The sequence below is a fragment of the Cricetulus griseus genome, chromosome 2 (genome assembly GCF_003668045.3).
Source record: "Cricetulus griseus strain 17A/GY chromosome 2, alternate assembly CriGri-PICRH-1.0, whole genome shotgun sequence".
NCBI classification, from domain to species: Eukaryota; Metazoa; Chordata; class Mammalia; order Rodentia; family Cricetidae; genus Cricetulus; species Cricetulus griseus.
In genome coordinates this window covers 91,397,338-91,422,349 of record NC_048595.1, presented here as the reverse complement: position 1 = coordinate 91,422,349, position 25,012 = coordinate 91,397,338, and the positions used below count along the sequence as shown (strand labels likewise).

The 25,012-nt window shown below is 36.9% G+C and overlaps 1 protein-coding gene across 2 annotated transcripts in view; it reads left to right on the top strand.

The window, feature by feature from the left end:
- The window catches only part of Smc2 (structural maintenance of chromosomes 2), a 50,668-nt gene extending 26,013 nt beyond the window's left edge, over positions 1-24,655 (top strand). For both annotated transcript variants that reach the window (XM_027403087.1, XM_027403088.2), the window contains exons 17-25: positions 3,197-3,321; positions 5,173-5,366; positions 6,169-6,312; positions 9,831-10,025; positions 11,734-11,934; positions 13,380-13,496; positions 18,082-18,242; positions 20,501-20,648; positions 22,898-24,655. In XM_027403087.1, coding sequence (XP_027258888.1) covers positions 3,197-3,321; positions 5,173-5,366; positions 6,169-6,312; positions 9,831-10,025; positions 11,734-11,934; positions 13,380-13,496; positions 18,082-18,242; positions 20,501-20,648; positions 22,898-23,056 — 1,444 coding nt within the window. In that variant the 3' untranslated portion in view covers positions 23,057-24,655. The remainder of the gene's footprint in view (positions 1-3,196; positions 3,322-5,172; positions 5,367-6,168; positions 6,313-9,830; positions 10,026-11,733; positions 11,935-13,379; positions 13,497-18,081; positions 18,243-20,500; positions 20,649-22,897) is intronic.
- The last annotated feature ends 357 nt before the right edge of the window (positions 24,656-25,012 follow it).

The window sequence follows — 25,012 nt, the reverse complement described above, 5'->3', positions numbered from 1 at the left end:
AGCTGTGCTTGGTGGGGAATGTTTTGATAGTCTGGAGTAACTCCAGAGGACGTTTGGGATCTTGATTTGAATTTCCTCAGTGTGGCATAGCATAGCCTTATCAGCACTAAATGAGCTGTGTCTGTCCTTCGGATACTGAGATCATTGTGTTGCCTGAGGAGGAAGGAGGTAGACAAGTTCATATACGAAAATGAGCAGTAGAGCCAGGTGGTGGTGGTGCATACCTTTAATCCCAGCACTTGGGAGGCAGAGGCAGGCGGATCTCTGTGAGTTCGAGACCAGCCTGGTCTACAAGAGCTAGTTCCAGGACAGTTTCCAAAGCCACAGAGAAACCCTGTTTTGAAAAATCAAAAAAATAAAGCAATAAAATTACTTTTTTTTTTTTTTTTTTGCATACCATGTAACAGGTTTTCTTACGGTACTTTCATTCATACCTTGTTTTGGTGATTCTGCGCATCTTTGTCCCCACAAAGTCCTCCTCCCCATCTCTCTAACCTACTCCTTATGTGTACTTTTCTGTCTCTAGTAGTCCTCTTTCACGTGCATGTCACATGTATTTTGTTATTCTTCTGTACACTTTCCTTAAAACTTTTCGTTCCTCGTGGTACCCTTAATAGTCTTGTGGCACATACCCGCATTCTTCATACAAATACATACATACATACATACATACATACAATTTAGAAGCTAGAATCTACATGGGAGACACTGGAATATTTATCTTTGTGATCTTGGGTCAACTCACTCAATATTTTCCAGCTCTAACAATTAGCTTGTAAATTCTGTAGGTATGTACATCACATGAATGGACATCAAGGTTGTTTCTCTTTTCTTGTTGTCATGAGTAAAGCAGCAATAAAACATGGATGTGCAAATATCTGAGTAAGTGCCCAGGAATGCTCTCTTAAATTGAACTTTTGTGTAGGTGTAGGATAGTCATGTATGCTTCACATTTGTTTGTTTTTGAGATAGGGGCACATGGTGTAACCGTAGCTGACCCTCAGAGATCCACTTGGTTCTGCTTCTCAAGTGAGAGAATTAGACGGTGCCACCATGCCTGGCATGCAAGTCTGCTTTTGACATCAGTTGTGTATAATTCAGATATCAGATAGATGAATCTTTTTTTCCCAAAAGTGAGATCAAATTTTCCACCTCCTTATTTCTCTTGACATTGTATACTCAAATACATTTGATTGAGTGCTTTGTGTGTGCCAAATATCCTTCATATGAAAGTGACTAAAATATTTCTGCCTTTCTCTCTCTCTCTCTCTCCCTCCTTCCCTCCCTCCGTCTCTCCCTCCCCCTCTCTCTCTCCCTCCCCCTCTCTCTCTCTTTCTCTCTCTCTCTCTCTCTCTCTCTCTCTCTCTCTCTTTTGGTTTTTCAAGACAGGGTTTCTCCGTGTAGCTTTGGAGCCTTTCCTGGCATTCGCTCTGGAGACCAGGCTGGCCTCAAACTCACAGAGATCACCTGCCTCTGCCTCCCAAGTGCTGGGATTAAAGGTGTGAGCCACCAACACCCCTCATGCCTTTCTGTTTTTTATATCTAAGAAAAATCATAAATTGCTAAAAATATGTTAAATAATTCTATAAAGCAAAAGGTAAATCTGAAAAGGAAGTAGGAACTGCCCAGGAAATAGGAGGGACTGAAATTTTGGGAAGATGACCATGAACAGCCTTGCCAAACACAACTACTGCTCAAACAACTGTAACAGTGTGTGAATGGCCCTGTAGTCACCTGGAAGCCTGTGCTTGCCATAAAGCTTCAGCACTGAGTGCTGCAAACTTATGGAATTGTAATTTCTCCATTCCTTCTGAAGATAATAAACAGGATTGATAAAAACATTTGGTTTAGAATATACAGTACTGGATAAATGTAAAATAAATCTAAGTAGTAAAATGATTGTATAAGTCAGTAGCATTCAATTTTTGAAGTTTAAAATTGCACCAAGACTTGAGATCTCCGTATATGTGGATGAGATCTTCATATGCCATTAGAGTGGACACTCCAATATGAAAATACCTGTTTTCTCCCCACATCTTCATTAGCAGTAATGAGTTGTAGAGTAGCTGAATTTTTTCCTGTGAAAAAGATGCAACAAAGTTTTTCTGTTCTGTGGAAGCTCTAGCAAGGTGCTGATGAGTTTGTTGTACTTTAGGCTTCACAGTCTTCATTTCTTTCAGGTGCAGGAGACTATTCTTCATGCTTGCTTATTAACTAAAATTTAGGAATGTAAGGATCAGCAAAAACCATTCTTGTATTAGTTTTCTTCAGAATTTCTGTGTTCCACCTTTTTTTTTTAATGACTCGAGTGGAAAGTGCTGTTTTATTTACTGTTAAGCGGTTTCAAGTAAGAATGCTCAAGACAGTGTTTATATTTGGGTTAATCCTTTTCTCCTCAAAGCTTATGAATTTCTAGTGACAACGGTATGTTGTGAATTTATATGAACTTGAAATTTCATTGCACTGTTAACCAAATACTTTGCAAAGAGATAAGGAGTCAGAACATGGGTAGAAGGTAACAGGCATATTGCAAATGCTTATTGTGACTACACAACTTTCTTTTTTTATATAATAAATTTTATTTAAATTAAAAACAATCTTATTTTACATATCAATACCAGTTCCTTCTCCCTACCATCCTCCCATGCCCCCCCCATCCCACTCCCCGTCCACTCCCCAGGGAGGGTGAGACCTTCCATGAGGGATCATCAAAGTCTGTCAAGGCATTTAGGGCAGGGCCTAGGCCCTCCCCTGAATACATGTCTTCTTAAACTGTCAGTTTCACCTTGTAAAAAGTAGGTAACAGTATTATTATTGACATCTGAAAATGGGAACTCATAATTAGGTGCCAGATTTGGAACATTGTATGTGATTGTTATTAATTTTATTTTTGTAGTAATTAGTGGTCATGTATAAGTATAGGTATATTTATACATTTAAATAAACTTAATTTATTCAACGATTACTTTTAGTATTTTCTGAAGTTAAGGATTTTTTGAAAATAGTAATTTGGGGTTTTGATCATTTACAGTATACTTCAGTGATAGCTTTCCATGCTAACTATTGGCATATCATTCTATTTATATGGCATGAGTTTATTTTATTTGTATTACATATGAATTTATTTCAGATAAGAGCCTCAAGTTTGAATGCATGTCCCAAATGCCAGGGGTATTTATAAACTTTTCTTTTTAAGGTATCGCCAACTGAAACAGCAGTGGGAGATGAAGACAGAGGAGGGAGATTTGCTGCAAACCAAACTTCAGCAAAGCTCTTATCATAAACAACAAGAAGAATTAGATGCCCTTAAAAAAACCATTGGTAAGATGAAGACCTGTTGTGCCTAATCTCTTTGTGCTTTTCTTTCCCTCACACTCAGAAGATTTAAAGATTTTTCTGCAGGACAGGTTCAAGTGTGGAACTTTGAGTATTAGGGTATGATCATCCTCATCTTTCTTTATTATGCAACACCAAAATGTGTCTTGGTTTTGCCAGTATTCACTTACATCAGTATGGGAAAGTCTTTATTTCTTTAAGTCCTCAAGTCTTTAAATTCTTTTTCAGACATTTTAGGATTCTCCTTACAGTTGTGAGGAGGTGGCATGAACATTTAAGCTAGGATTTAATTTGCATTTCGCTCATCATTAAGATTTGGGATACTTTTTGGTTTTTTGTTTTGTTTTGTTTTTCGAGACAGGGTTTCTCTGTGACTTTGGAGGCCGTCCTGGAACTAGCTCTTGTAGACCACGATGGTCTGGAACTCACAGAGATCCTCCTGCCTCTGCCTCCCGATTGCTGGGATTAAAGGTGTGTGCCACCAACACCACCTGTCGGGATACTTTTTGTATGTTTATTGGATCTTTGTGTTTCTATTCCTATAAGTTTTCTATTTGCCCATTTTTCCTGTAGGTAACTTGTTTTTTCCCATTGTTTACATACAAATATTTTAATGTTCAATACAGTGCAATTTAAAGCTACTTTCTTGTTAGTGTTCTGTTTGGCGGTGTAAACCTAAAAGAGTGATCCTAAAAATGAGGTGAACTAAAGTCTCACATAGTTGCCAACTTTATTCAGAGCATCAGACAATTTATATTCTGATGATATTCTTGAGTGTTGCAGGTCATGGGAGCAAAAAGTCACAAGTTTGGGCTGTATACAGTCAGGAGGGCAAGACCACATTAGTTCAAGCTGTGCACAGTCAGGGGACAACTCATGCTTAGAAATATTCTGAATAATGAGTAAGATGATAGGTAATCTAAAATAGAACTCACTCCTATTCTTACACCTGGGAGGGGTATGAAAGTACATTCCAGGAATAACCCATGCTATGGAGGAACAGGGATTACTAGACTCTTGTCTTGTTTACTTAGAGCTTTCTCTTAAAGTCTCAGAAATCTCATATGGACATGTTCAGACCCTTTCCTCAGCAAATTCCTGACATGTTCCAAATTTATTTTTTAAAACTTTCTTCCCTCTTTTCATTATAATTTGGTTGTATATAGCAGTTTGTTTTGTTTTTTCATCATTATGACAAAAATCTGCATGTGCCTTTCTCTACTAATATTTTATTCTTCACTAAAAAGTAATGGAAAATTTCCGGTGTTAGCTTTTGGAATTATATTTGCCTGATTGGTCCTACCTCTGATAAATGTCACACATTACAGGAGCATATCCGGTCTTTCTTGTTTGCTTATGTTTAATACTTCAGCTTCAATCTAAACATTTTCGCATGGCCCTTTTCTGTCATCATGGATTGCTGCTTGGTGGCCATAAATAGGCAGAGTCAGTGACTGTAAGCTTGTGCTAACTATAAAATCATGGGAAATAGTGTGGCATCAGTGTTGATTTGAGCTGTAAGGTAGGAGGTGAAATTCAGTGGTTCATCATGTGCTTTATATGTGCAAGATTCAGATTCTTTCTTAGCATTTTAAAAACAAAAGTACTCTCCCACACAAATACAAACGCATCTTTCAGTAGAAATAATTTCACAGATTCCAAATACAGCTTTTAGTGGGCTTTATGTTTCATTATTCCATTTCCAGAACAGCCATAATGTTTTAGAAAATTCAAACTCTGGCTCCTCGTTTTCCAAAAACATTGCTTAAATTAATTCATTTGTAAGGTTTTATCTGTGCTATTAAATTAGCCATGTTTAATTACCTTGTGATTCAGAGGAAAGTGAGGAGACATTAAAAAACACCAAAGAAATCCAAAAGAAGGCCGAAGAAAAGTATGAAGCATTGGAGAATAAAATGAAAAATGCAGAAGCTGAAAGAGAGAAAGAACTGAAGGATGCCCAGAAAAAACTGGATTCTGCCAAAACAAAGGCAGATGCATCTAGCAAGAAAATGAAAGAAAAGCAACAGGTAAGAACCTCCCTTCAAATGGTGGCAATCCTTTTAAATTGGCATAGAGCAGAAGGTGAGGAAATGTCATTGGCTGGCCTTACTCACAAGTGGTGATTCCAAATTGTAAGCACTTTGTGTAAATTGTAAATTACACATATTACAAGCCAAACAGTGTTCTCTGTAAACTCTGTAATCGAGAGTCACAAAAATTGTGATGTGGTTTGTGTTATAACAGGTTATGTTCCTGTTTATCATTACCTTTGTGGATATGCACTGTCAGAAACTGAAGAAAAAGCATATTATATTTACAAGGTGTTTTAGGATTGTAGACTTATCCGCAATGTACTTTGAATAGTGCCAGAGCTGGTATTTGAACTTTTTTATGTCTCCAAAGTATTCCTTGCACTCTAAACTTTACTTCTTTACCCAGCTTAAAATTCTTTCATTAAATAGTTTTGCAATAATTCTTTAGTAAACTAACAGTCTGTATTGGAAAACAAAATTAAGAAACAAAAGGTTTTGCACAATGAAATATTTTGTCAATAAAACCCACTAGTGGGTATGTTATGTAGAATTTTATTACTTTGCTTTAGTATACCTAAAGGTAAAGGAAATTATGCAATCTTCTAACCTTATAAAATGTACACCTTTTTAAAGGGAAATAAACTTCTGTTTTCTTTTTCTTCTGCGGAAACAACTTGGTTGGTTGGTAAGTTTAATGCTAAGTGGTTAGTCTTACATGAGAACACTGTTAACTTTTGTGTCTGTATGGAGCTGAATTATTTGCCAGCAGTTAACCTTAAATGCTGTGTTTCTGTAGGAAGTTGAGGCTATCAGTCTGGAGTTGGAAGAGCTCAAAAGAGAGCATGTGTCTAACAAACAGCAGCTTGATGCTGTGAATGAAGCCATCAAAGCCTATGAAGGTCAGATTGAAATGATGGCAGCAGAGGTAGCTAAAAACAAGGTAAGGACTATTTATCAGATTAGAGAAATTAAATAACACTTAGAGAAAGGTCTTGGATTTGCGTTCAAGGAGCACACTGAAGCAGGTTGTCCTTTGGGGTTAGAGATGACTGCATGATGGGGGATCTGAGAGGCCAGGCCCCAAGGCTGGAGATGTACTTCATGGTAGAGGGCTTCCAGCAGAGCTGTGGTCCCTTCCCGATGTCAGAAAGGGGGAGTTCCTTTGCCAAGTGGATGCTGAGTAATTCGCAGCACTGGCTTTCAGTGAGGCAAGCTGTGGTTCTCAGGCCTAGTGTGGGGGGCGGGGCTTGCAGTGTAAGGAAGAAAGGAAGGCATCTTGTTAATGTGGGACTTAACAAAATGTGGAGAATATAGAGAGAAGGGACATACCTAGTTAAGGTGTACCCATTATTAGGATGAAGGATATGTCAAGGTCACCCTCTATCTCTTAGAATCTCATAACCTGAGCCTGTAAGTTTCTTAACAAAGTGAAAATTATGTCCCCTGCTATTTTCTTGTAATTGATCACTTGGAAAATCTTAAAAGAGTTTCAGAATCATAGAGTTTTGGGGAATGGGGTTTCCATTTGCTGCATAGCAGCTTTGAGAAGGGGCCCATAAGGTAGACGTGGCCTAATTAGCTCCTAGCCTGAAACTTAGCACTCATCTACTTAGGAAATGTTGAACTAAGCTGATTGACTTAGTGTTTTAGGTCTTTTTACTTATGATCAGAGTGGGGAGTGAAATGAGGATTCCAGAAAGTTGGCTTCAGGGGTTCAGCCTGAGTCTGTTCAAATAAATCCATACAGGAAAGTGAACTGAGTTTAAAGAAAAAAAAAATAAACTTTTTCAGAAAGGATTGATCACTAGGAGGTTAAGAGAATTCTAAGGCATATAAGAACAACAGAAAAAAAATAGGTGTTGTCCTCAGGAGTGAGGTGATGATCCTCAGATAATAGCAAATTTGCCTTGGGGCCCCACTCTACCCACAGGCCTGAGTACCAGGAAGGTCTAACTGTAGAAGTGTGAATTAACTTAGTAAAGATTTAGGTTTGCCAGAAAAAGCTATCCACAGAAAGGTCGAGTATGTGTGGTGCCTGCTGGGAAATAAATTTCTGTGAACACTGGCCATTGGGTAGTATTCATCCTGGAACTAAGTAAAACCTCATGCTCAGATGCCAGGTAGAGCCATGCATGGTACTGTCCGCTATACATAGTAAGCCTACCTTTGAGACAAGCACACTGAGCAGCAAGTACAACCCCTTCTGTCTATAGCATCTCTGTAGTGATATACCGTTCTAATGCAACAGTATTGTTGGAATTGGTAAGGGAGGGAGAAAGTACCAGTTCTCAGAAGCAGGATTGTGAAAGTTAAGATTCAGAAAGGAATATTCCATACTCTTGCCTATTTTTAATCATCTTAAATTCTCTAGTAGTATTTCTACTCCTACTTCTATAATATAATCTTCATTTTTCAATTATTTGAGTTTTTAGGTGATATGCTATTATTAATGGCATGAGTTTCATGTTTTTTAATACACATTTTATTAACATGTTATTACATACTACATTAGTAGCAGAATATTTTCTAACTACTTCTTTTCTGACTAAGAATTTATAATTTGTCTCAGCTTTATGGTTCATGTTGATTGGATGTCTTACATAGTTTCTGTTCAATTTCCTTTCTTGCTTCCAAGAAAGATTTTCCTTTTTGTTGTTCTCATAGCCCTGATTTTGATCGTGTATTTTTTTTTTTTTATCTTAATTCCTTCCTCTGCCTTCTCCTATGTCCTGTAAGCATCATGTTGTTTTTCTTTTAATAGGAAACTGTAAGATAGATGAATTGCTCTTTAAAGGTTGTTCAGTCAGGCTTTACCTTAAAAATGACTTCCTTTTGCTGATAGAGCAAATAAACAAGCTCCCTGGGAGCTAAGGGAAGAAACAAACTTCCTATTGACTAATGGGCTCCAGACAAACAAGATTAGAATTCCATTTCTGCTCAGTCTGAAGTGACAGAGTTCACGTGTGTCTCCTACCAGTGCAGAAAAGACTGACCGTCACACCTGCAGTGAACTTGCATCTTAGCAAGAGAATCCTCATATGCATGCTCCGTCAGACATACTTAAGGCCCTTAAGACTGAATGGTATTTCCTCTTCAATGTGCCAGATTTTACTCACTTTCAGAATTTTAAGAGCTAAAAATGTCTCTAGATATTTCCATGAGTCTTGGATGTTCTTCCTCCTACAGAAGACGGTTAACGAACACAGCTAGGCACTGTAAGGAGATTAGGTAGCTCTGAGCACATCTAACAATCTGAGGTAGAACACTGTCCAGGTCCAGATAATTTCTTGGAGTCTGTCGTAGTTAGGGATTCTATTGCTGTAAAGAGACACAAAGCTCTCAGCAGCTCATATGATGGAAAACATTTAACTGAGTGGCTTCCATTTTCAGAGGTTTAGTCTATTATCATCATGGGGTGACAAATGGTGTGCAGGCAGACATGGTGCTGGAGAAGTAGCTGAATGTCCTACATCTGGGCTTTCAGGTAACAGGAAATGCTCTGTTTCACTGGGTGTGACTTGAGCGTATATGAGACCTCAAAACCCTCCTCCATGGTGACACACTTTGTACAAGACCACACCTACTCCAACAGGGCCACACCTCCTAATAGTTCCACCACAGTCTTTTGGTAGATTACTGTACTTAACTTGGTTTTGTCTTGATTGGTGGTTTTTTTTTTTTTTTTTTTTCCTAAAATAAATAAAAGTCTAGCTAGGTTTGGTTTGGTTTGGTTTTGTTTCATGTAAACATTCTTAATGAATTTGTGATCTGGTATTTACCAAAAGGACATTTAAAATCTTGGGTGAAACAAAGGGGCTTGAGGGAGTTAGCAGACTAAACCATGCTGTAATGAGTACTCGGGAAGTTAGGTGGCCTCCCTCCCTAGGGAGAAAGTGTAGTGAAATAAAGGGTAAGAAAACTTTCTTTTCAACTGGACTTTCAGCAAAAAGGTTCTCTTCATTTCTCAGTTGACTGCTGTGTTAAAATCAAGAGATGTGACTTGCCACTGGTCATCTCCATCATCTTACATCTGTGGAAGGGGAAAGTCATAAATCAGGCTCCCTTGTCTTGAGCACTTACCTTTGTCCTTCCTAGATATATGTTCTTTGGGGGATCTGTCAGCTTGTCTTCTTGTTAGCTACTCAGACTGCACTTTTTAAACTAGAGCCATAGCAGGTCAGCTTTAAGTAGTCCCTCCTCTCAGGCATTTCATTTTACCTATACTGCACGATGTAAAAGCTCTCATTTCCAGCATGAATTACATACCAGCCTGGTTCGTTTACAGGTAAGATGAGTTTTACCTTGTGTTTGGATTCATTTTATGTGGGTTTAACATGTGAAGTGTTAGATAGCCATTTACCTGTAGTCACATTGACATGGTTTCTAGAAGTCTGTCAGACAAACTGGGAAAAGAATTAAAATGGTTATGACTGTGTTCTTTAATTCTTGTTGTTTTAGGAATCAGTAAATAAAGCTCAAGAAGAGCTGACAAAGCAAAAAGAAATAATAACAGCCCAAGACAATATAATTAAAGAAAAACGTGCAGAAGCGGCAAAACACAATTTGCAAAACAATGATTCTCAACTTAAAATTAAGGAGTTAGACCATAGCATTAGCAAACATAAGCGGGAAGCTGACGATGCTGCTGCGAAGGTATGGCTATGTTCAGTTTTACAACCTGGATGATCAAGGTTTTATTTCTGAGCTCTTGAAAAATTCTAGTAACTGTTCAGTGGGAAACTTGGTACAAATGGCAGAACCATAGCCTAAAGTCTATTTGAGTTTATAGCTGTGTTAACTGTTTCTCACTAACAATCAAATTTTCAGTAAATGGCCCAAATGATTTGTTTTTAAATTTAGTTGTAGACATTTATTCCTCTTTATGATATATATTTCTATATTATTGATATATAATAGGATTGGTATTTTTATTCATACTCATTGGTAGAAGTTATTAGTAATGATAATATATATTCTTATTTTATTATAAGTTAAATTTGAAGAACTCACAAAAATATGTATATAGATCTCATTTTAAAAGACATTGGTTTCTGGGTGTCCTTATATTCAGTTGTCAGTGCTATTTATAAAGCTTTATTGAAAATATAATGTTGTGTAATACAGTTAAAGTTATTCCAGATTTTAAATGCATTTGAAGTCTTCCTTTGTTATGGGTATTTTAAGAGTGTAGGTTGCCTTTGTAAAAATTGTATCAGACATTATGGTAAAGATGCAGGGATAAGTAACATGTCCACACGGTACCTTCAAAGATCTTACAGATCATCTCAGAAGCTAGACTATAGTTGAAAGTTTACTTTGTGATTTAGAGGTACCATTGCAGTGGAAGTGGTGCAGGTAAATAGATCGACAAGTCATATTCTACTGATCAGAATGAATCTCACCCAGTTGTAGAGGAAACCATTAAGGATTATAATTTCAAGTTTGAATTGGTTGTAGCATATGAAAAGGTAACATTTTACCTTGTCAGAAGGGGCAGAAGTAGGGATAGCCAACATTTGGGACATTATTTTTTTCTTAGATTATAATTCTGAGACAGTTACTAAGTAGTCACAATTAAGGCTTTCATGGTTTCATCAAATATATATGACTATTCCTAAGGAAGTTTCACTACATACAAATTATTTTTTTCCATAGTATATAATATTTAGTAAAACCTGAATGAGCCTCATCTGGCTTACATTTTAATGCAGATGCTTTGATTATACAAATGAAGCATCTTCAATCTGGAAATCCTAAGTGCTTCATAATTTAAAACTTTCTGTGTGCCAACATGCCATAAAGAAAAACTGCAACATTTGGCCTCTCATGTACCAGGTCAGAATGAAAGTAAAGAAGCAGTAAAAATGTCATGTAAAATTGTCTTCAGATATTGTGTGAATTTTCTGTTTTGACTAAGATCCTATCTCCAAGATATCTCATTCTATATGTGTAAATATTCCAAAATTGAAATAACAAAAGCCAAAGCACTTCTGAACCAAAGTATTTTGGAGCAAAGGACACTCAACTTTGTAAAACTTTCTCTTTAATTCATCCCTGCTGCTGTGTGGTGGGAAGATCCTTCTCTGCATAGTCTGTGCTTGGGTCTGTGATCCCCAGCAAAACATCCTTCCTTAGCCCTATAGATAAGCTTCCCTGTGCAGTCTGTGCTTGGATCTGTGATCCCTGGCAAAGCATCTGTCCTTATCACTGTAGATGAGCTGCCTCGAGCTTTCTTTGTCTGTGTCATTGTGATTTCTTTTTTCTTTTTTTCCCCTCCCAAATATTTGATTTGAAACTGCTAAGCTTTTAGGAAACCGATTTGTATACAATTTTAGTTCTTTCCTTTTTCATATGTGGCCAGGTATCCAAAATGTTGAATGATTATGACTGGATTAATGCTGAGAAACACCTCTTTGGCCAACCTAATAGTGCCTATGATTTCAAAACAAATAGCCCCAAAGAAGCTGGTCAGAGACTTCAGAAGTTACAAGAAGTAAAAGAGAAACTAGGGAGAAATGTCAACATGAGAGCTATGAATGTTCTGACAGAAGCTGAAGAGCGGGTAAGTCTGCTTCCTGTCACTGCTTGGCCGTAATAGAACACTGTAGTATTTGTGAAGATGTATAACCTGGAAGCTGTTATTAGATTCAACCCTTTGCCTAATGTAGTAGGTTCTTGTATTTAAGCTGTACAGCATGGTGGAACTTGTTTATTTTTATTAGATCATAATAACTGAGCTCTAATGCCTTTTTAAAAAGAAGAATGTTGAAAGAATTAGAAGAAGGTTGTCCTGGTTAAGGTTACTCTTGCTTTAATAAACTATGACAAGAAGCAACTTAGGGAGGATAGGGCTTATTTGCCTTACAGGTCATGGTTACAACCCATCATGGAGTGAAGCCAGTGCAGCCGCTCAGGTAGGGCAGGAACCTGGAGACAGGAGCTCCAGGAAGCAGAGAGCACAGAGGAGTGCTGTTTATTGGCTTGCTCAGGCTACTTTCTTCTATAACCCAGGACAATATGCCAAACGTGGTGCTGCTTATATTGGGGTGAGTTGTCTTGCTTAATCATAAAGAAAATGCCCCACAGACTTCTCTACAGATCAGTGTGATCAAGACATTTTCTCAATTGAAGTTCCTTCTTCTCAGATGATTCTAGCTTGGGCAAGTTGACATAAAATCCTAAAAAGCACTAGTGTTCTCTGTTCTCTATTGATGAACAATTAATTTCTTCCCCTTGTTTTGTGTCTGTTTATATAAGAACTGAACTTACGGAATACATAGATAGAAATGACGGGACTGGCTTCCAGTTAATATGGAAAGTACAAAATCTGCTTGACCTGTGCTACTATAAGGGGAAATAGGTTAGGGGGAGTATTAGAAAGTTCTGTACTGTCAGTCATACAACGTTCCCACTACAGCCCTCTTAGCAGAAAGGTAGTGTGAAGTAGTTGATTAGAGCAGTAACTGAGGGACTAGTTACTCAGATCTGGAGAGCACATTCCAGGAAGACAGTGCAGGGAACATAGAACATGAATGTATTGGTTATGTTCAAGGAACTGAAAGAGATCAAAATTGCAGAACCCGAGGAAGACCCTGGTTCTGTACTCAGAAAGATGCAGGTCAATGACTATATTACACAGGACATATACACATCACTGTGAAGAATTAAAAGTTCATTCATGGGACTACTAAACTGGTCTACTTGTACTGTAGTTTTCATATGACATTTTCCAGTTTGCCTGGACTGCTAGGAAAAAAAGAGCTATTAATATAGTCTAAATATTTTTAGGACTTATAAATTCTTGGTTCTGGTAGTTGAATTTTCCTATATATTGGTAATATGTTTATATTTCTCATAATCTGGTTTGTACTACAGTTCTGGTACATTGTATGTTTCTAGTAAATATATCTGTAGTAAAAATACTGAAAACATCTTTATTGCTGACTAAATCCCAGAATGTAGAAGAAAATTTGTATTTTACAAATAAATTATCCATTTTCCCTACAGTACAATGATTTGATGAAGAAGAAAAGAATTGTAGAAAATGACAAATCCAAAATCCTTGCAACTATAGAAGATCTTGATCAGAAGAAAAACCAGGCCCTAAATATTGCTTGGCAAAAGGTAATTGTATCCCAAAATGTAATCCCAAGTCAAGGATGAAGGATCACATCAGTAGGTTTACACTGTAAGAACAGTTCAATATGGCTTGAATGAGGCATGTGCTCACACCTGAGTTAAAGCCTCCTAGACTTTTTAAATGTGTTTTTGTCTTGCCTTCATTACAAGACTTAAAGAAACAAGTTTATGTCACATCATTTATCATGATTTACTTTCAAAGGATACACCATTTTTTCTCTTTCCTTTGTGAAACTACAGTTTCTTATCCTGGAAGATAACCTCAATACTCTCCAGTATCTGCTATACCCCACACAACTGCTTAGCCCTAAAAGCAGCACATCTTATGTTGACAGTTAGCTAGAAATCTGAATCTTCCAAGGACTCAGCTTCACAATCGTTTGTTTCTCATGCTATTTCCAAAACATTTCTATAGTGCAAATAAACTGTGCCAAAATACAGATTTGCAAGTTTGATAAATTGAAGTTTAAGAACAAAGACAATAGTAAAACTTTAAAAAAATACCTTTTCAATTGCTATATAGTAATTACATGTTTACAGGGTATGCCTTGACATTTCAGCATATGCGAAGTGTAATAAAGACACACAGGCACTCAGCATACTCACTCAAACATTTAATACTTCCTTGTACTAAGAACATCAAAAATCCACTTTTGTTTTGTTTTAGCTATTTTGAATTTTCTATTAATTGCAGTCAGCAATAGTTATCATCCTGAAATACAAAACAGGGGGATTCATTCCTCTCATCCCAAGGCATGCCTGCACTTGTTAACAGCTGTCTTCCCTCCATTCCCCTTACCTGGGGTGTCCTTCCTAGCTCGTAATGCCCCTTTCCTTCTAATGCTATACCTTTCACATAGGTGTTAGTTAACTTTTCTCACTGTTGTGACAAAGGGAAGAGTTATTTTGGCTCACATTTTGGAAATATACTTCATCACAGCAGGAACATTCTGAGGCAGGAGTAGCAGACCACAAGTCACATTGTACCCAGTCAGGAAGCAGACAGAGATAGCTGTGGGGTGGTCTGCCCACTCTTTAATTCAGTCTAGTACTCTAACCCCTGAGACGGTAAACACCCACTTAGGATAGGCCTTCTTGTTTCAGTTAACTCTGGCTGGAAATTCCCTTAGATAGAACCAGAGAATTGTCTCTGGGGTGATTGTAAATCCTGTCAGGTTTCAGTCAAGATTAAGTGTTCTGTATATTTATCAGCAATATCCCATTTTCATTGTGTACTTATTTATTACTAGGCCCTAAGTTGGTTTCATATTGTGACTGTCTGCATCTTTGCTGGCAGAAACTTGTCCTTCTCATGTCTGTCATTTTAACTTGAGTGAGATGGTAGGTTGTTGTGGGTTTGATATGCGTTAGTGATGTTGAACATTTTTTGTTTTCCTTGTTGGCCCTTTGAGTAGCTGTTTTGAAGAAATTTCTGCTCCGGTCATTTACCCATTTTTAAATCATGGTTTGTTCTTAAGTTTAGGTTACATGTATATTTAATTTGTAATGCTTTGTAAGCTTACAGATGTTTTCCCATTCTTCAGGCTCTTAAATTTAGTTTTTAAAGTCATATTCTAAATATCTTTGTCTCTTCGTAGTTTTTGATTTAAAGTCTGTTATATCTGATTTAAGTGTGGCTGCTGCTGCTCACTTTGGTTTCTGCTCTCATGCAAAAATCATTTTCAGTCTTCATGTGTATTAACTGGTAAACTTAGGTTCCTCTAGGCATTGTGTCATTATATCTAGCTTTTGTCTTTATCTATCACCCAGTCTGTATCTTAAAGAAATTTTACCCCTTTGCCTTCAAAGGCATTAGTAGTAAAGATGTACTACCTCATTCTGTTGTTTTTTCTGTTTCCTATCTTCTTCCTCTCTGGACATCTTTGTGGTTTGGTGATTTTCTGTGTTGGTAGAATTTTATTATCTTATTTGTGTATTATTTGTATCTGTTCTACTGTGTTTTAAACATTTGTGCAATTTCTTTGTACAATTATATTCAGCATCCCTTTACTTCTAGTGTAGAACTCTAAAGCAGGACCAGTTCATTGGGTGATGATAAATTCTCTTAGTTTGTTTCTGATGGAAGCTTTGCAGACTAGCTTTGTCTTGATTGACACTTTTCTTAAATTTGAATATCATTCCATATTTAGCAAAATTGAAATAATTTCTTTTATCTCACTGAATATACATTAGAAGTACTGAAGTAGCAAGAGAAACTACAGAATATACGCAAATTTGTAGAGACTAAATATCCAACTACCGAATCATGAATGAGTCTTTGGAAAACGTAAAGAAACTTTCTTTTTCTTTTTGGTGTTTTTGAGACAGGGTTTCTTTGTATAGCCCTGGTTGTCCTGGAACTAGCTCTGTAGATCAGACTGGCCTCAAACTCACAGAGATCTGCCTGCCTCTGCCTACCAAGTGCATGCACCATCACTGCCCAGCTAACGAAACTTTTAAAACCTAGAATTGAATGAGATAAAACCTACAAAAATGTAAGGAACATAATAAAAATAGTGCTATGATGGAAATTTTGACCTAAAGAAAAAAGCCTACATTTAAAAACATCAGAGAGATATTATATAACCTACTGATACAGTTTGGAGGCCTTAGAAAAACAAAGCCAAAGGTCAAATCAGTAAATGCAATATCAGTGCTAAGGGAGAAATTAATGAATTAGTTAGAAATGAAAAAGAAAATATAAAAATCAGGGAGGAACAGTCATTACAACAGATACCAGTGTAACTCAGAAAATCATCGGGACCTATTTTAATAAAATACATTCTACTGAATTAGAAAATGTAAGAAGAAATGAACTTCCATCTTCATGGCTTACTGGCCTAGTTACTGTTCTGTTGTTACAAAGAAACACTGTGACCAAGGCAATTTATAAAAGGAAATATTTAATTGAGGGTTCACAGTTTCAGAGGGTCCATGGTCATGATAGGAAGCATGATAGTGGCGCACAGGCAGGCATGCAGTAGAAAAGTAGCTGAAAGCTTATATCCTGCTCTGTAGGCAGGAGGCAGAGACACCCTGTCTGGTATGGGCTTTTGAAACCTAAAAGCCTACCCCCAGTGACATACCTCCTCTAAAAGACCACACCTCCTAATTCCTCCCAAATAGTTCTGACTAGGGACCAAATATATGAGCCTATAGGGGCTGTTCTCATTCAAACCACCACACCAACTAAAATTAGACCAAGGTGACATAAGCAATCAGACATACAGCAAGCAATAGAATTGAAGTAATGCTCACTAGTTGTTGATTACCTTTTGCTCTTTCCTGATTCCCAAGGTGCACTAGTGCAACTTTGAATATTCAGCATCCAAATCATTATTCTCTTTCTCAGTATTCAATGATAAGCTACTGTGGTAGAAGCTATTAGTATTGGCATATGTATGTAGCTTTTTGTCTGAGATAATGTAAGTTCCTTAGTTAGGTCCATATTCAGGAATACTGCTGGTCTTAAGCTGCACCCTTAAGCTATTTATATAATATCCAAATAATTACTTGTTTAATATCTAGAACAATTCCATACCCAGGTAGAATCACTGCTGAATCTCACCAGACCTTTAAAGAACTACTACCGGTGCTTCTGAAAATGGATGGGCTGCTATCAAACCATTGGTGTCAAGTCACTATTGCTCGTTTCAAATCCAGTGAAAGACACACACACACACACACACACACACACACACACACACACGAGGGGAGGGACATAAAATTATAGGTCAATCTCCTTACATTCAGAATCTTGATTCAAGTATTTTTATAATAAATATAGAGGTAATAATGTGTCCTAAAAGACCCCTCCCATGGTTCCTAAATTTAGTGCAAATGAGAATATTTTGTAAAATGATTTTGCTCCTTCCAGTGCAACTGATGTTTATTGAATATTCAGTGTGTGTGTCATCATTCCTCATTTTCTCAATTTTCAATTGAGAAATAACCTAATGTAGTAGAAGCTATTAATGCTGACATATATACTTCTTTTGGCTGAGGTAAGGTTCTCCTTGGTTAGGCCCATATTCAGTAATACTGCTTGCCTCTAGGATATTTCCTAATAATATTTACTTATATTTTGGGTGGTGCCCACCACTGAATCTGAAGGTTTCCCTAGAAAACATAGCTATTAAATCCAGGAGGACATGCATTTGACAAGGGCCAATGCTGATTTCTCTGTGGTATACTCACATTTGTCTTCTCAACTCTGAAGTTATTGGTCATATTTATAAGATAGATGGCTACATGCTAATCAGGTGTGTGTGTGTGTATAAATATACATACATATACATATACATGCATGCATGCATACGTACATACATACATACACACACACACACACACACACACACACACACACACACACACACACACAATTCTGTATGACATTAATTGGGGCCTAAATCTCTGTGTAGTCACCTGCTATGGCAATTCAGATAGGCCAGTTTCCCTAGACCTTTTCTTTCCAACAGCACAGTGGTCCTACTGAGTTGCATGTATATGGACTAACACTTGGAAAGCATTCTGATGCTTTAACATGGTTTTCTTAATCTATTTAATCCAGGTAAACAAAGACTTTGGCTCCATTTTTTCTACCCTTTTGCCTGGTGCCAATGCTATGCTTGCACCACCAGAAGGGCAGACAGTTTTAGATGGTCTGGAGTTCAAGGTTGCCTTAGGAAATACATGGAAAGAAAACCTAACTGAGCTTAGTGGTGGTCAGAGGTAAGTAATCCCTTTATAATTTATAAATTCCTGTGGTTGTTTTTATTATAATTCATTTCATTACTCTGTAATTCTGTTTCAATTTTGATTTGGTTGGCTGCCTTTGTATAATTGGAGAAGCCTAATATATGGAACTGCAAATTTGATTGAAATATTTGTTTAAATTACTAAACAGTAACAAGTATAGCTAGAGAGAGAGTTCAGTATTGAATGTAACTCAGTATTGGAGTGCCTGCCTAGCATATGTAGGGCCCTGAGTTTGATTCCCTCGCACTGTAAAAAAAAGAATAGTCAACTAGATAACTAAACAAAATATAGGAGAAACAACTTATTAAACATTTAAAATGAGCAAGTCATGTAGGACTCTGAATACCTGAAAGAAAAAACTGGAAAAGCCAGACCTGTGTTTACTCAGCTTTCAACTATGCTCATCCGACCCACGAAGGGGAAGCCAGCTAGCATTTACTAGTGTCACTGCATGTAGAACAGTTGGACTCCAGTTTGTGCAAAACAGCAGAGTACTAAGCAGTAAGTCTACATGTTCCTCAAGTGAACCCTGCTTTAGACAGACCCTAGAAAACTGAACAGGAGACCCTGACATCAATTTTATCAGACACATATACACACAGTAGTGCTCTTTAAAGATTGCAAAGCAGACACCAAACACAGTGTTCAGCATTTAAGAATTCCAAGACACCAGGTGTGATGCCAAACTCCTGTAATCCCAGAATGCCAAAAGCAAAAGAAAAGAAGATTGCTACAAATTTGAGACCATCTTGGTATACAACAGTGAGCTACCTCAGCCAGGGATACACAGCAAAACTCCTCTTTTAAAGTAATAATAATATCAGCCAAGTTGCAAGAGAAGAGTCAAGTGTGCTGACCTAGAGAAGAGTAATTCTTTAAAAGAAACAGACCTAGAAGTGGTGAGATTAATGGGTGTGAAATAAAGTAACTGTTTTCAAGAATTACACAGGAAATACTGACAGATAATTAGAGAGATAAAACCTTTTAAAAATAATCAAGTTTAAGTGTAAAGATAAAAAATAACTGAAATGTAAAGGTCACAAGATAAATAAATTAGACACATAAAATGAAGAATAGTAGTAGTAGAAGAAGTCAAATCTACTGAGCCTAAACTGAGCAGGAAAAAAACAAAACAAATCAATTAGTTAGGTGTCCTGTGGAAGCTGCCTGACACACATGAAATTTGTGTTCCACAATTAGAAGAAAGCAGGAAACAGAAATACTTGAAGACCAGATCTCCCAGGTATGCTGAATTCTGTAAAGATGGCCCTTTGATACAGCAAGACATATACAAAATTGCTGGAAATGTATATAGTCAGGCAGCCAGTAAAAAACCACATAGCATAGAAGTAAGGCAGATTTGAGACTTTAGATTTATCCTAAACTTTGAGCTGGAAGTGTTAGAGCATTTAGAGGTGCCAAAAGAAAATGGTCAACCTAGAATTATGTATCGAAGAGAAACATTCATATTGAAGCCAATAAACTTTTTCAGATGAAAGCCAGAAGACTTTGGTAACTCAGAAAATTATAAAACAAAATTGAGACCTGTTGCTTTTTCTTATGAAGCCCTTTGTCATTTTTGAAAAGAGCTATATAGGATATATATACATTGTGTATGTGTGTGTGTATTTTTATCTGGTGAATATAGTATATATGTGTTTGTGTGGGTATATGTATAATAAAAATTTTAAAGGGGTAACTAATTGTTATTGCCTCCTTAATAAATATATAGCCAGTCTCTTGTTATCTGGACTCCAATTAAGCAATTGAGGTTGGGATAAATGTCACTATAAAAGAAACAAGATCTAGAACTGGAAAGATATCTCATAGGTAGGAGCACTGGCTGCTCTTCCAGAGGACCTGGGTTTAATTGCCAGCACCCATAACTATTTGTGACTCCAGTTGTAGCTATTAAGATACTTCTGGCATGTGAGGGCACTAGACATGCATGTCATGCACAAACATACATGCAGTCAAAACACCAATACATGTAATTTTTTTTTTTTTTTTGAGAAAGTAACATGATCTTCGGTATAAATGCCAAATGTAGTGAGAGTATCCAGATTGTCTCATGAAAATCATGTGCTTGAAGAGAGCTTTGGGAGCTAGAATCTTTGACTTTGAAATGAGTCTACACTATTTTCATGTTAGGAACGTTGCAAATTTGCTTCAGTGTTTTGGTAGATTGTCTGTAAATGTTTATAGCTTTATTTCCCCCAACCTTTTTTCAGGTCTCTAGTGGCTCTGTCACTAATATTGTCCATGCTCCTCTTCAAACCTGCTCCAATTTATATTTTGGATGAAGTGGATGCAGCCTTGGATCTTTCTCATACCCAGAATATTGGACAGATGCTGCGTACTCACTTCACACATTCTCAGGTGAGGACAGCTTCAAAAATTGTCTCAGTAGAAGTTAAATGGTCTTTTTTTTTTTTTATTTTACAGAATCAAGTCTTTTTATTATAGCCATTGTTACATGTAGCTCAGTGGTGGAGTTTTTGCCCGCTATGCAAATTACCAAAAAGAGGGGTCAGTCTCTCTTGAAGGAAAGCACAAGGCATTAACACTATTGGTTTAAGTATGATGAAGAACACACCTTAGAATTGATTTAGTTTTCTGGAGCTATTTGCCTCACGGATGCCAATCAACTAAAACTGCTCGAAGAATATATTCAAGGTATCAGAAATATGTGGCACATAATGGGAACTTTGGTTTCTCTTGGCTAAAACAGAGAAATCTCTTAAAGCTAAAAAGAGCTCTTTAAAAGGATGTGTTGTTGCTACAGGAGCTGATAGCTGCCAAATGTGGTTGAAAAAAACTACATGTACAGTTCTGGAGTCTACTCATTATAGTCACTCTAGAATAAATATTTATTATAGCAGTTTTTGGGTGCCTACAGTGAAGCAGTACTGTTTCCTAAGTATATGAAGGTGATGTTTGGACTGAGGTAGAACTGTAAGTATTCACAGTCTTCTTTGGTATCATTAAATTCATCACATAGAAAATTATTTCACTAGTTGATTAGAACTGATAATTAGGGAATGCCAGCCACAAATGTCAGCTACTAGGAAATAATAACATTAAGTAATGAAACACTAAAGGTAAAATGAAGAAACTTCTAAGATAAAAGAAGATTACTATTCATTTGGGTACATAGGAGCATGACTGTTTTCAGTTGGCATTTGAAAATGTTCATTTTCTTGGTGTTGTGTGTTTAAGGAAAGAACAGAATGACTTTCAGATAATTCTCTCTTCAAATTCAAATCTGGTTACATAATTTCCTCCATTCCTTTTACTCCCTCCTCCCCTACCATGTAACCCCCCTTCCTCCCGCCTTGCTCTCAGATTGATGGCCTCTTTTTTAATTGTTACACATCACGAACATGTATTCCTAAATATATAAATATAGCCAGTTTCGTCCTTATGCATGTGAGGGTTGACTACTACTTGGTATTGAATAGCCAATTACAAGGGAGGATCTTTCTTAGTTACCTGTAGTTCTTTGTCTGCTGTGGTTCCCCATGACATTTCCCTCTTCTGTATAAGCATGTATGTTGGTGTTGTCCTTATTTTTATCTTGTTTAGGCAACCATTTTATTGAGACTCTCTGGGTATAGCTTCTTGGGCATTTCTAGGAGACACATCTCATAGCAGACTTTTTGTTCCTCTAGCCCTAACACTTCCTTCCCTTTCCTCAATATTGCCTAACCTTAGATGCAGGAGTTGTGTTACACATGCATCGTTACTGTGCACCATAAGATGACTTGTTCTCAGCATTGTGATCAGTTGTGGTTTTCTAAGAAATTTCTTTGATGAGGGCTGGGATAAACATTTAGAGGCAGGTAGGAATTATGCCACTTTAACAAATGGCAGTTGTGGGTTCTCTCCGACAAGATCTGTGACCTCATTAGCCCTGTGTAGTCAGCCAGGTTTCCACTACCAGGCATGATTTCCCTTTTGTGGCTCTTAAGTATAATTGGAGTGGTGTTGATTACTGCCAAGCTATGCATGCCACTATTGCACCCTTAGGGTTATCATTGCCATGCTGGGTAGGACTGTTGGTTGCTTCTCTTCCTTGGAAACTTGCATGGCACATTCTAATACCATGAAAGCTAAGCCTCATTGAAGAGGCTTTCAGGCCAGAACCAGGGAGTATCCTCCAGATCCTGTGTCCAAAGTGCTTGGTGTCCGAAGCAATAGGGTACCTTTCACCAGGGACGACAGTAATAGCCTATATAATGTTTTGGGAGTTTCTTAGACAATCCTGACCAACAACTTGAAATGAAGTGCCTCATGTTCATATGCCTGATATTAGGGTGTTAGTGGTTAGCTTTTAAGAGAGGGGAGCATTGTCAGCCCAGATGGAATAATTTTATTTAATGTATGTATGTAGGTTTGTGTGTATGTGTGTGTACAATATTGAACTTGTATTAAACTCCCTCCGTAATTAAATCCTACCAACACCCACAGTTTACCATTTACCCTGCTGTTCTCTCTATACCCCACCACCCTACCCCCATCTTCTCTTTTGACTTTGTTGTTTCTGTGCTCCATTCAGTTCTTTAAGAGAGTGGACTTCTTTAAAAATATGTTCTTTAATGTGTTTGCTTTCTTTCTCTTCCCTTAAGTTCATTGTGGTGTCCCTCAAAGAAGGTATGTTCAACAATGCAAACGTTCTCTTCAAAACCAAGTTTGTGGATGGTGTTTCTACAGTAGCCAGATTTACTCAGAGTCAAAATGGGAAGATTCCAAAGGAAGGAAAGTCTAAGGGAAAAGGACCCAAATGAAACACATGCTAGACTTCTCATCTTGACCTGCTTTTTATACATGAACTTTCAAGAATTTGGGATCTAAGTTGTTTATATAATAATATTATCATTATTTTCTAAATTCTTTTTATCACTTGTAAAAGAACAGATTCCTGTTTTCTTACCTAATATGATTATGGTCCAATTATTATAGTTATGATTACATGAATATCAATTTTTTTCTAACAAATCTTTTTACATATTAAGGAACCTGTGATATGCCTAGTTGGTAAACTCAGTATTCAAAAGCTGAAATACAAAGAAACAGATTATGTTATAGGAATAATACAGCTGACAGTCATCTTTTAACTAGTTTTATTGCTAAGGCAGTATTAATGAATTTTCTTTTGCTTATAAAATCATCTGAGTACAGAATATTTATAAAGCATGTCACTGGACCAACAAAGGGAACCTAGCAATTATGCATGTGCTGAGTTATTTGAGACCATTCCTAGGCCAGTCCTATGGGGATACCATGCCAGATTTTCAGATGGGAAATGAAGCTTGAGAAAAATTTTCACTTTAATGATGTTGGACTATCATGTTTCTGTATGTGGGATAATTGCTTTTGAGTATCTTAATAGAAGAAATGTGTTGTACTGTATTATACTTGTATTGCCCTATCTAAAGTCCTAATATTTTTTTTAAGGTTTTTGTCAGACTTCTCATTATCTAATCAGTAACCTCTAATCAGTATTTTGGTGAATGTAGGATGTAGCAGATTAAGTGAAAAATATATTTTATAAGAGGCTGATAAACCTAAATAAATCTGTCTTTTCTACCAAAATAGCTCAAAGGATTAATGATTGATGTGATTCATAGTGCCATCTTCTTGTCCAGGTCAAAGGGTTAAAGTCCTTTAGAAAGCAGGAGGCAGGGTTAATACTCCCCTGAGATCATCTCCTGCACTTTTCAGTCTGTCTAAATACATTACCACATCAGCACCTCTACACTTGGAGCCCTTAGCTCTGATTGGATCTAATATGATTTTACATAATACCCCATCGTCCTTCCTGGTACTTAAGCCTTAGTTCCTTGATGTTCTACTTTTTCTGATACATTATTCAGGCACTGAGTTGGACATTTCTCAGACTTCATTTCCTGTACTTATCTGTGATGTCCTTAGGTAATTTATACCCTGAGACATACTGGAAATGATTTCATCTGGAGTAGTTCTGTGCACTGTGGGAGGGAAGAGACACTGAACTACTGTAAATACTGACCTACAGACAGTATCAGTCACAGATAATGGACCTACAGAGCTTTGTTTCCCAAGGTGTTATAAACTTTTGGTCAAAACAGTTGTGTCTATTCATGCTGCCAATGATACAGTATTCTTACTTGATCATAATCTAATCAGTGTCATCTGTTAATATTTTGGAATAAGCAGTTAAAAATAGCATTGATTGCTGTTTTAGCATTTTTAAAATGACTTAGAAGGTTGAGCATTTTGTGTGATTTCCATTCTTTGGCTATAAATTATTGCCTTGTATGGTTTCCTGCTTTTTTAATTATGTATAATTTTGCTCTTTGAAAATTATTGTGCATATATTAAATTTCTATAAGGCATATATTAAATTTTGTAGTGTTTTTTTTTTAACTTACGGAAGTTGTGGCATTTTATATATCTCTAAAATAGTGAGTTAACATTAATAACTTAAGCCAGACGGTTTTCATTTGTATATATTTTCTTACTTATTTAGTCCTCACATAACTCAGTGAAGTAATCTTTAACAGCATTATAGCACTGAAGAAACTGAACAGAGGTTAAATTATTTGCACACAGTAATAACACTTTCTCTCACTAAGGAAGAAACAGTACCACCTAGACCTGATCTGATTGTGAAGGCAGCAGATTGAACAATTGAGAATACTATTTGACCCATGTACCATATGACAAAAGAAAGGGCTCAGTAAAAAGGTAAAGCAGCTTCA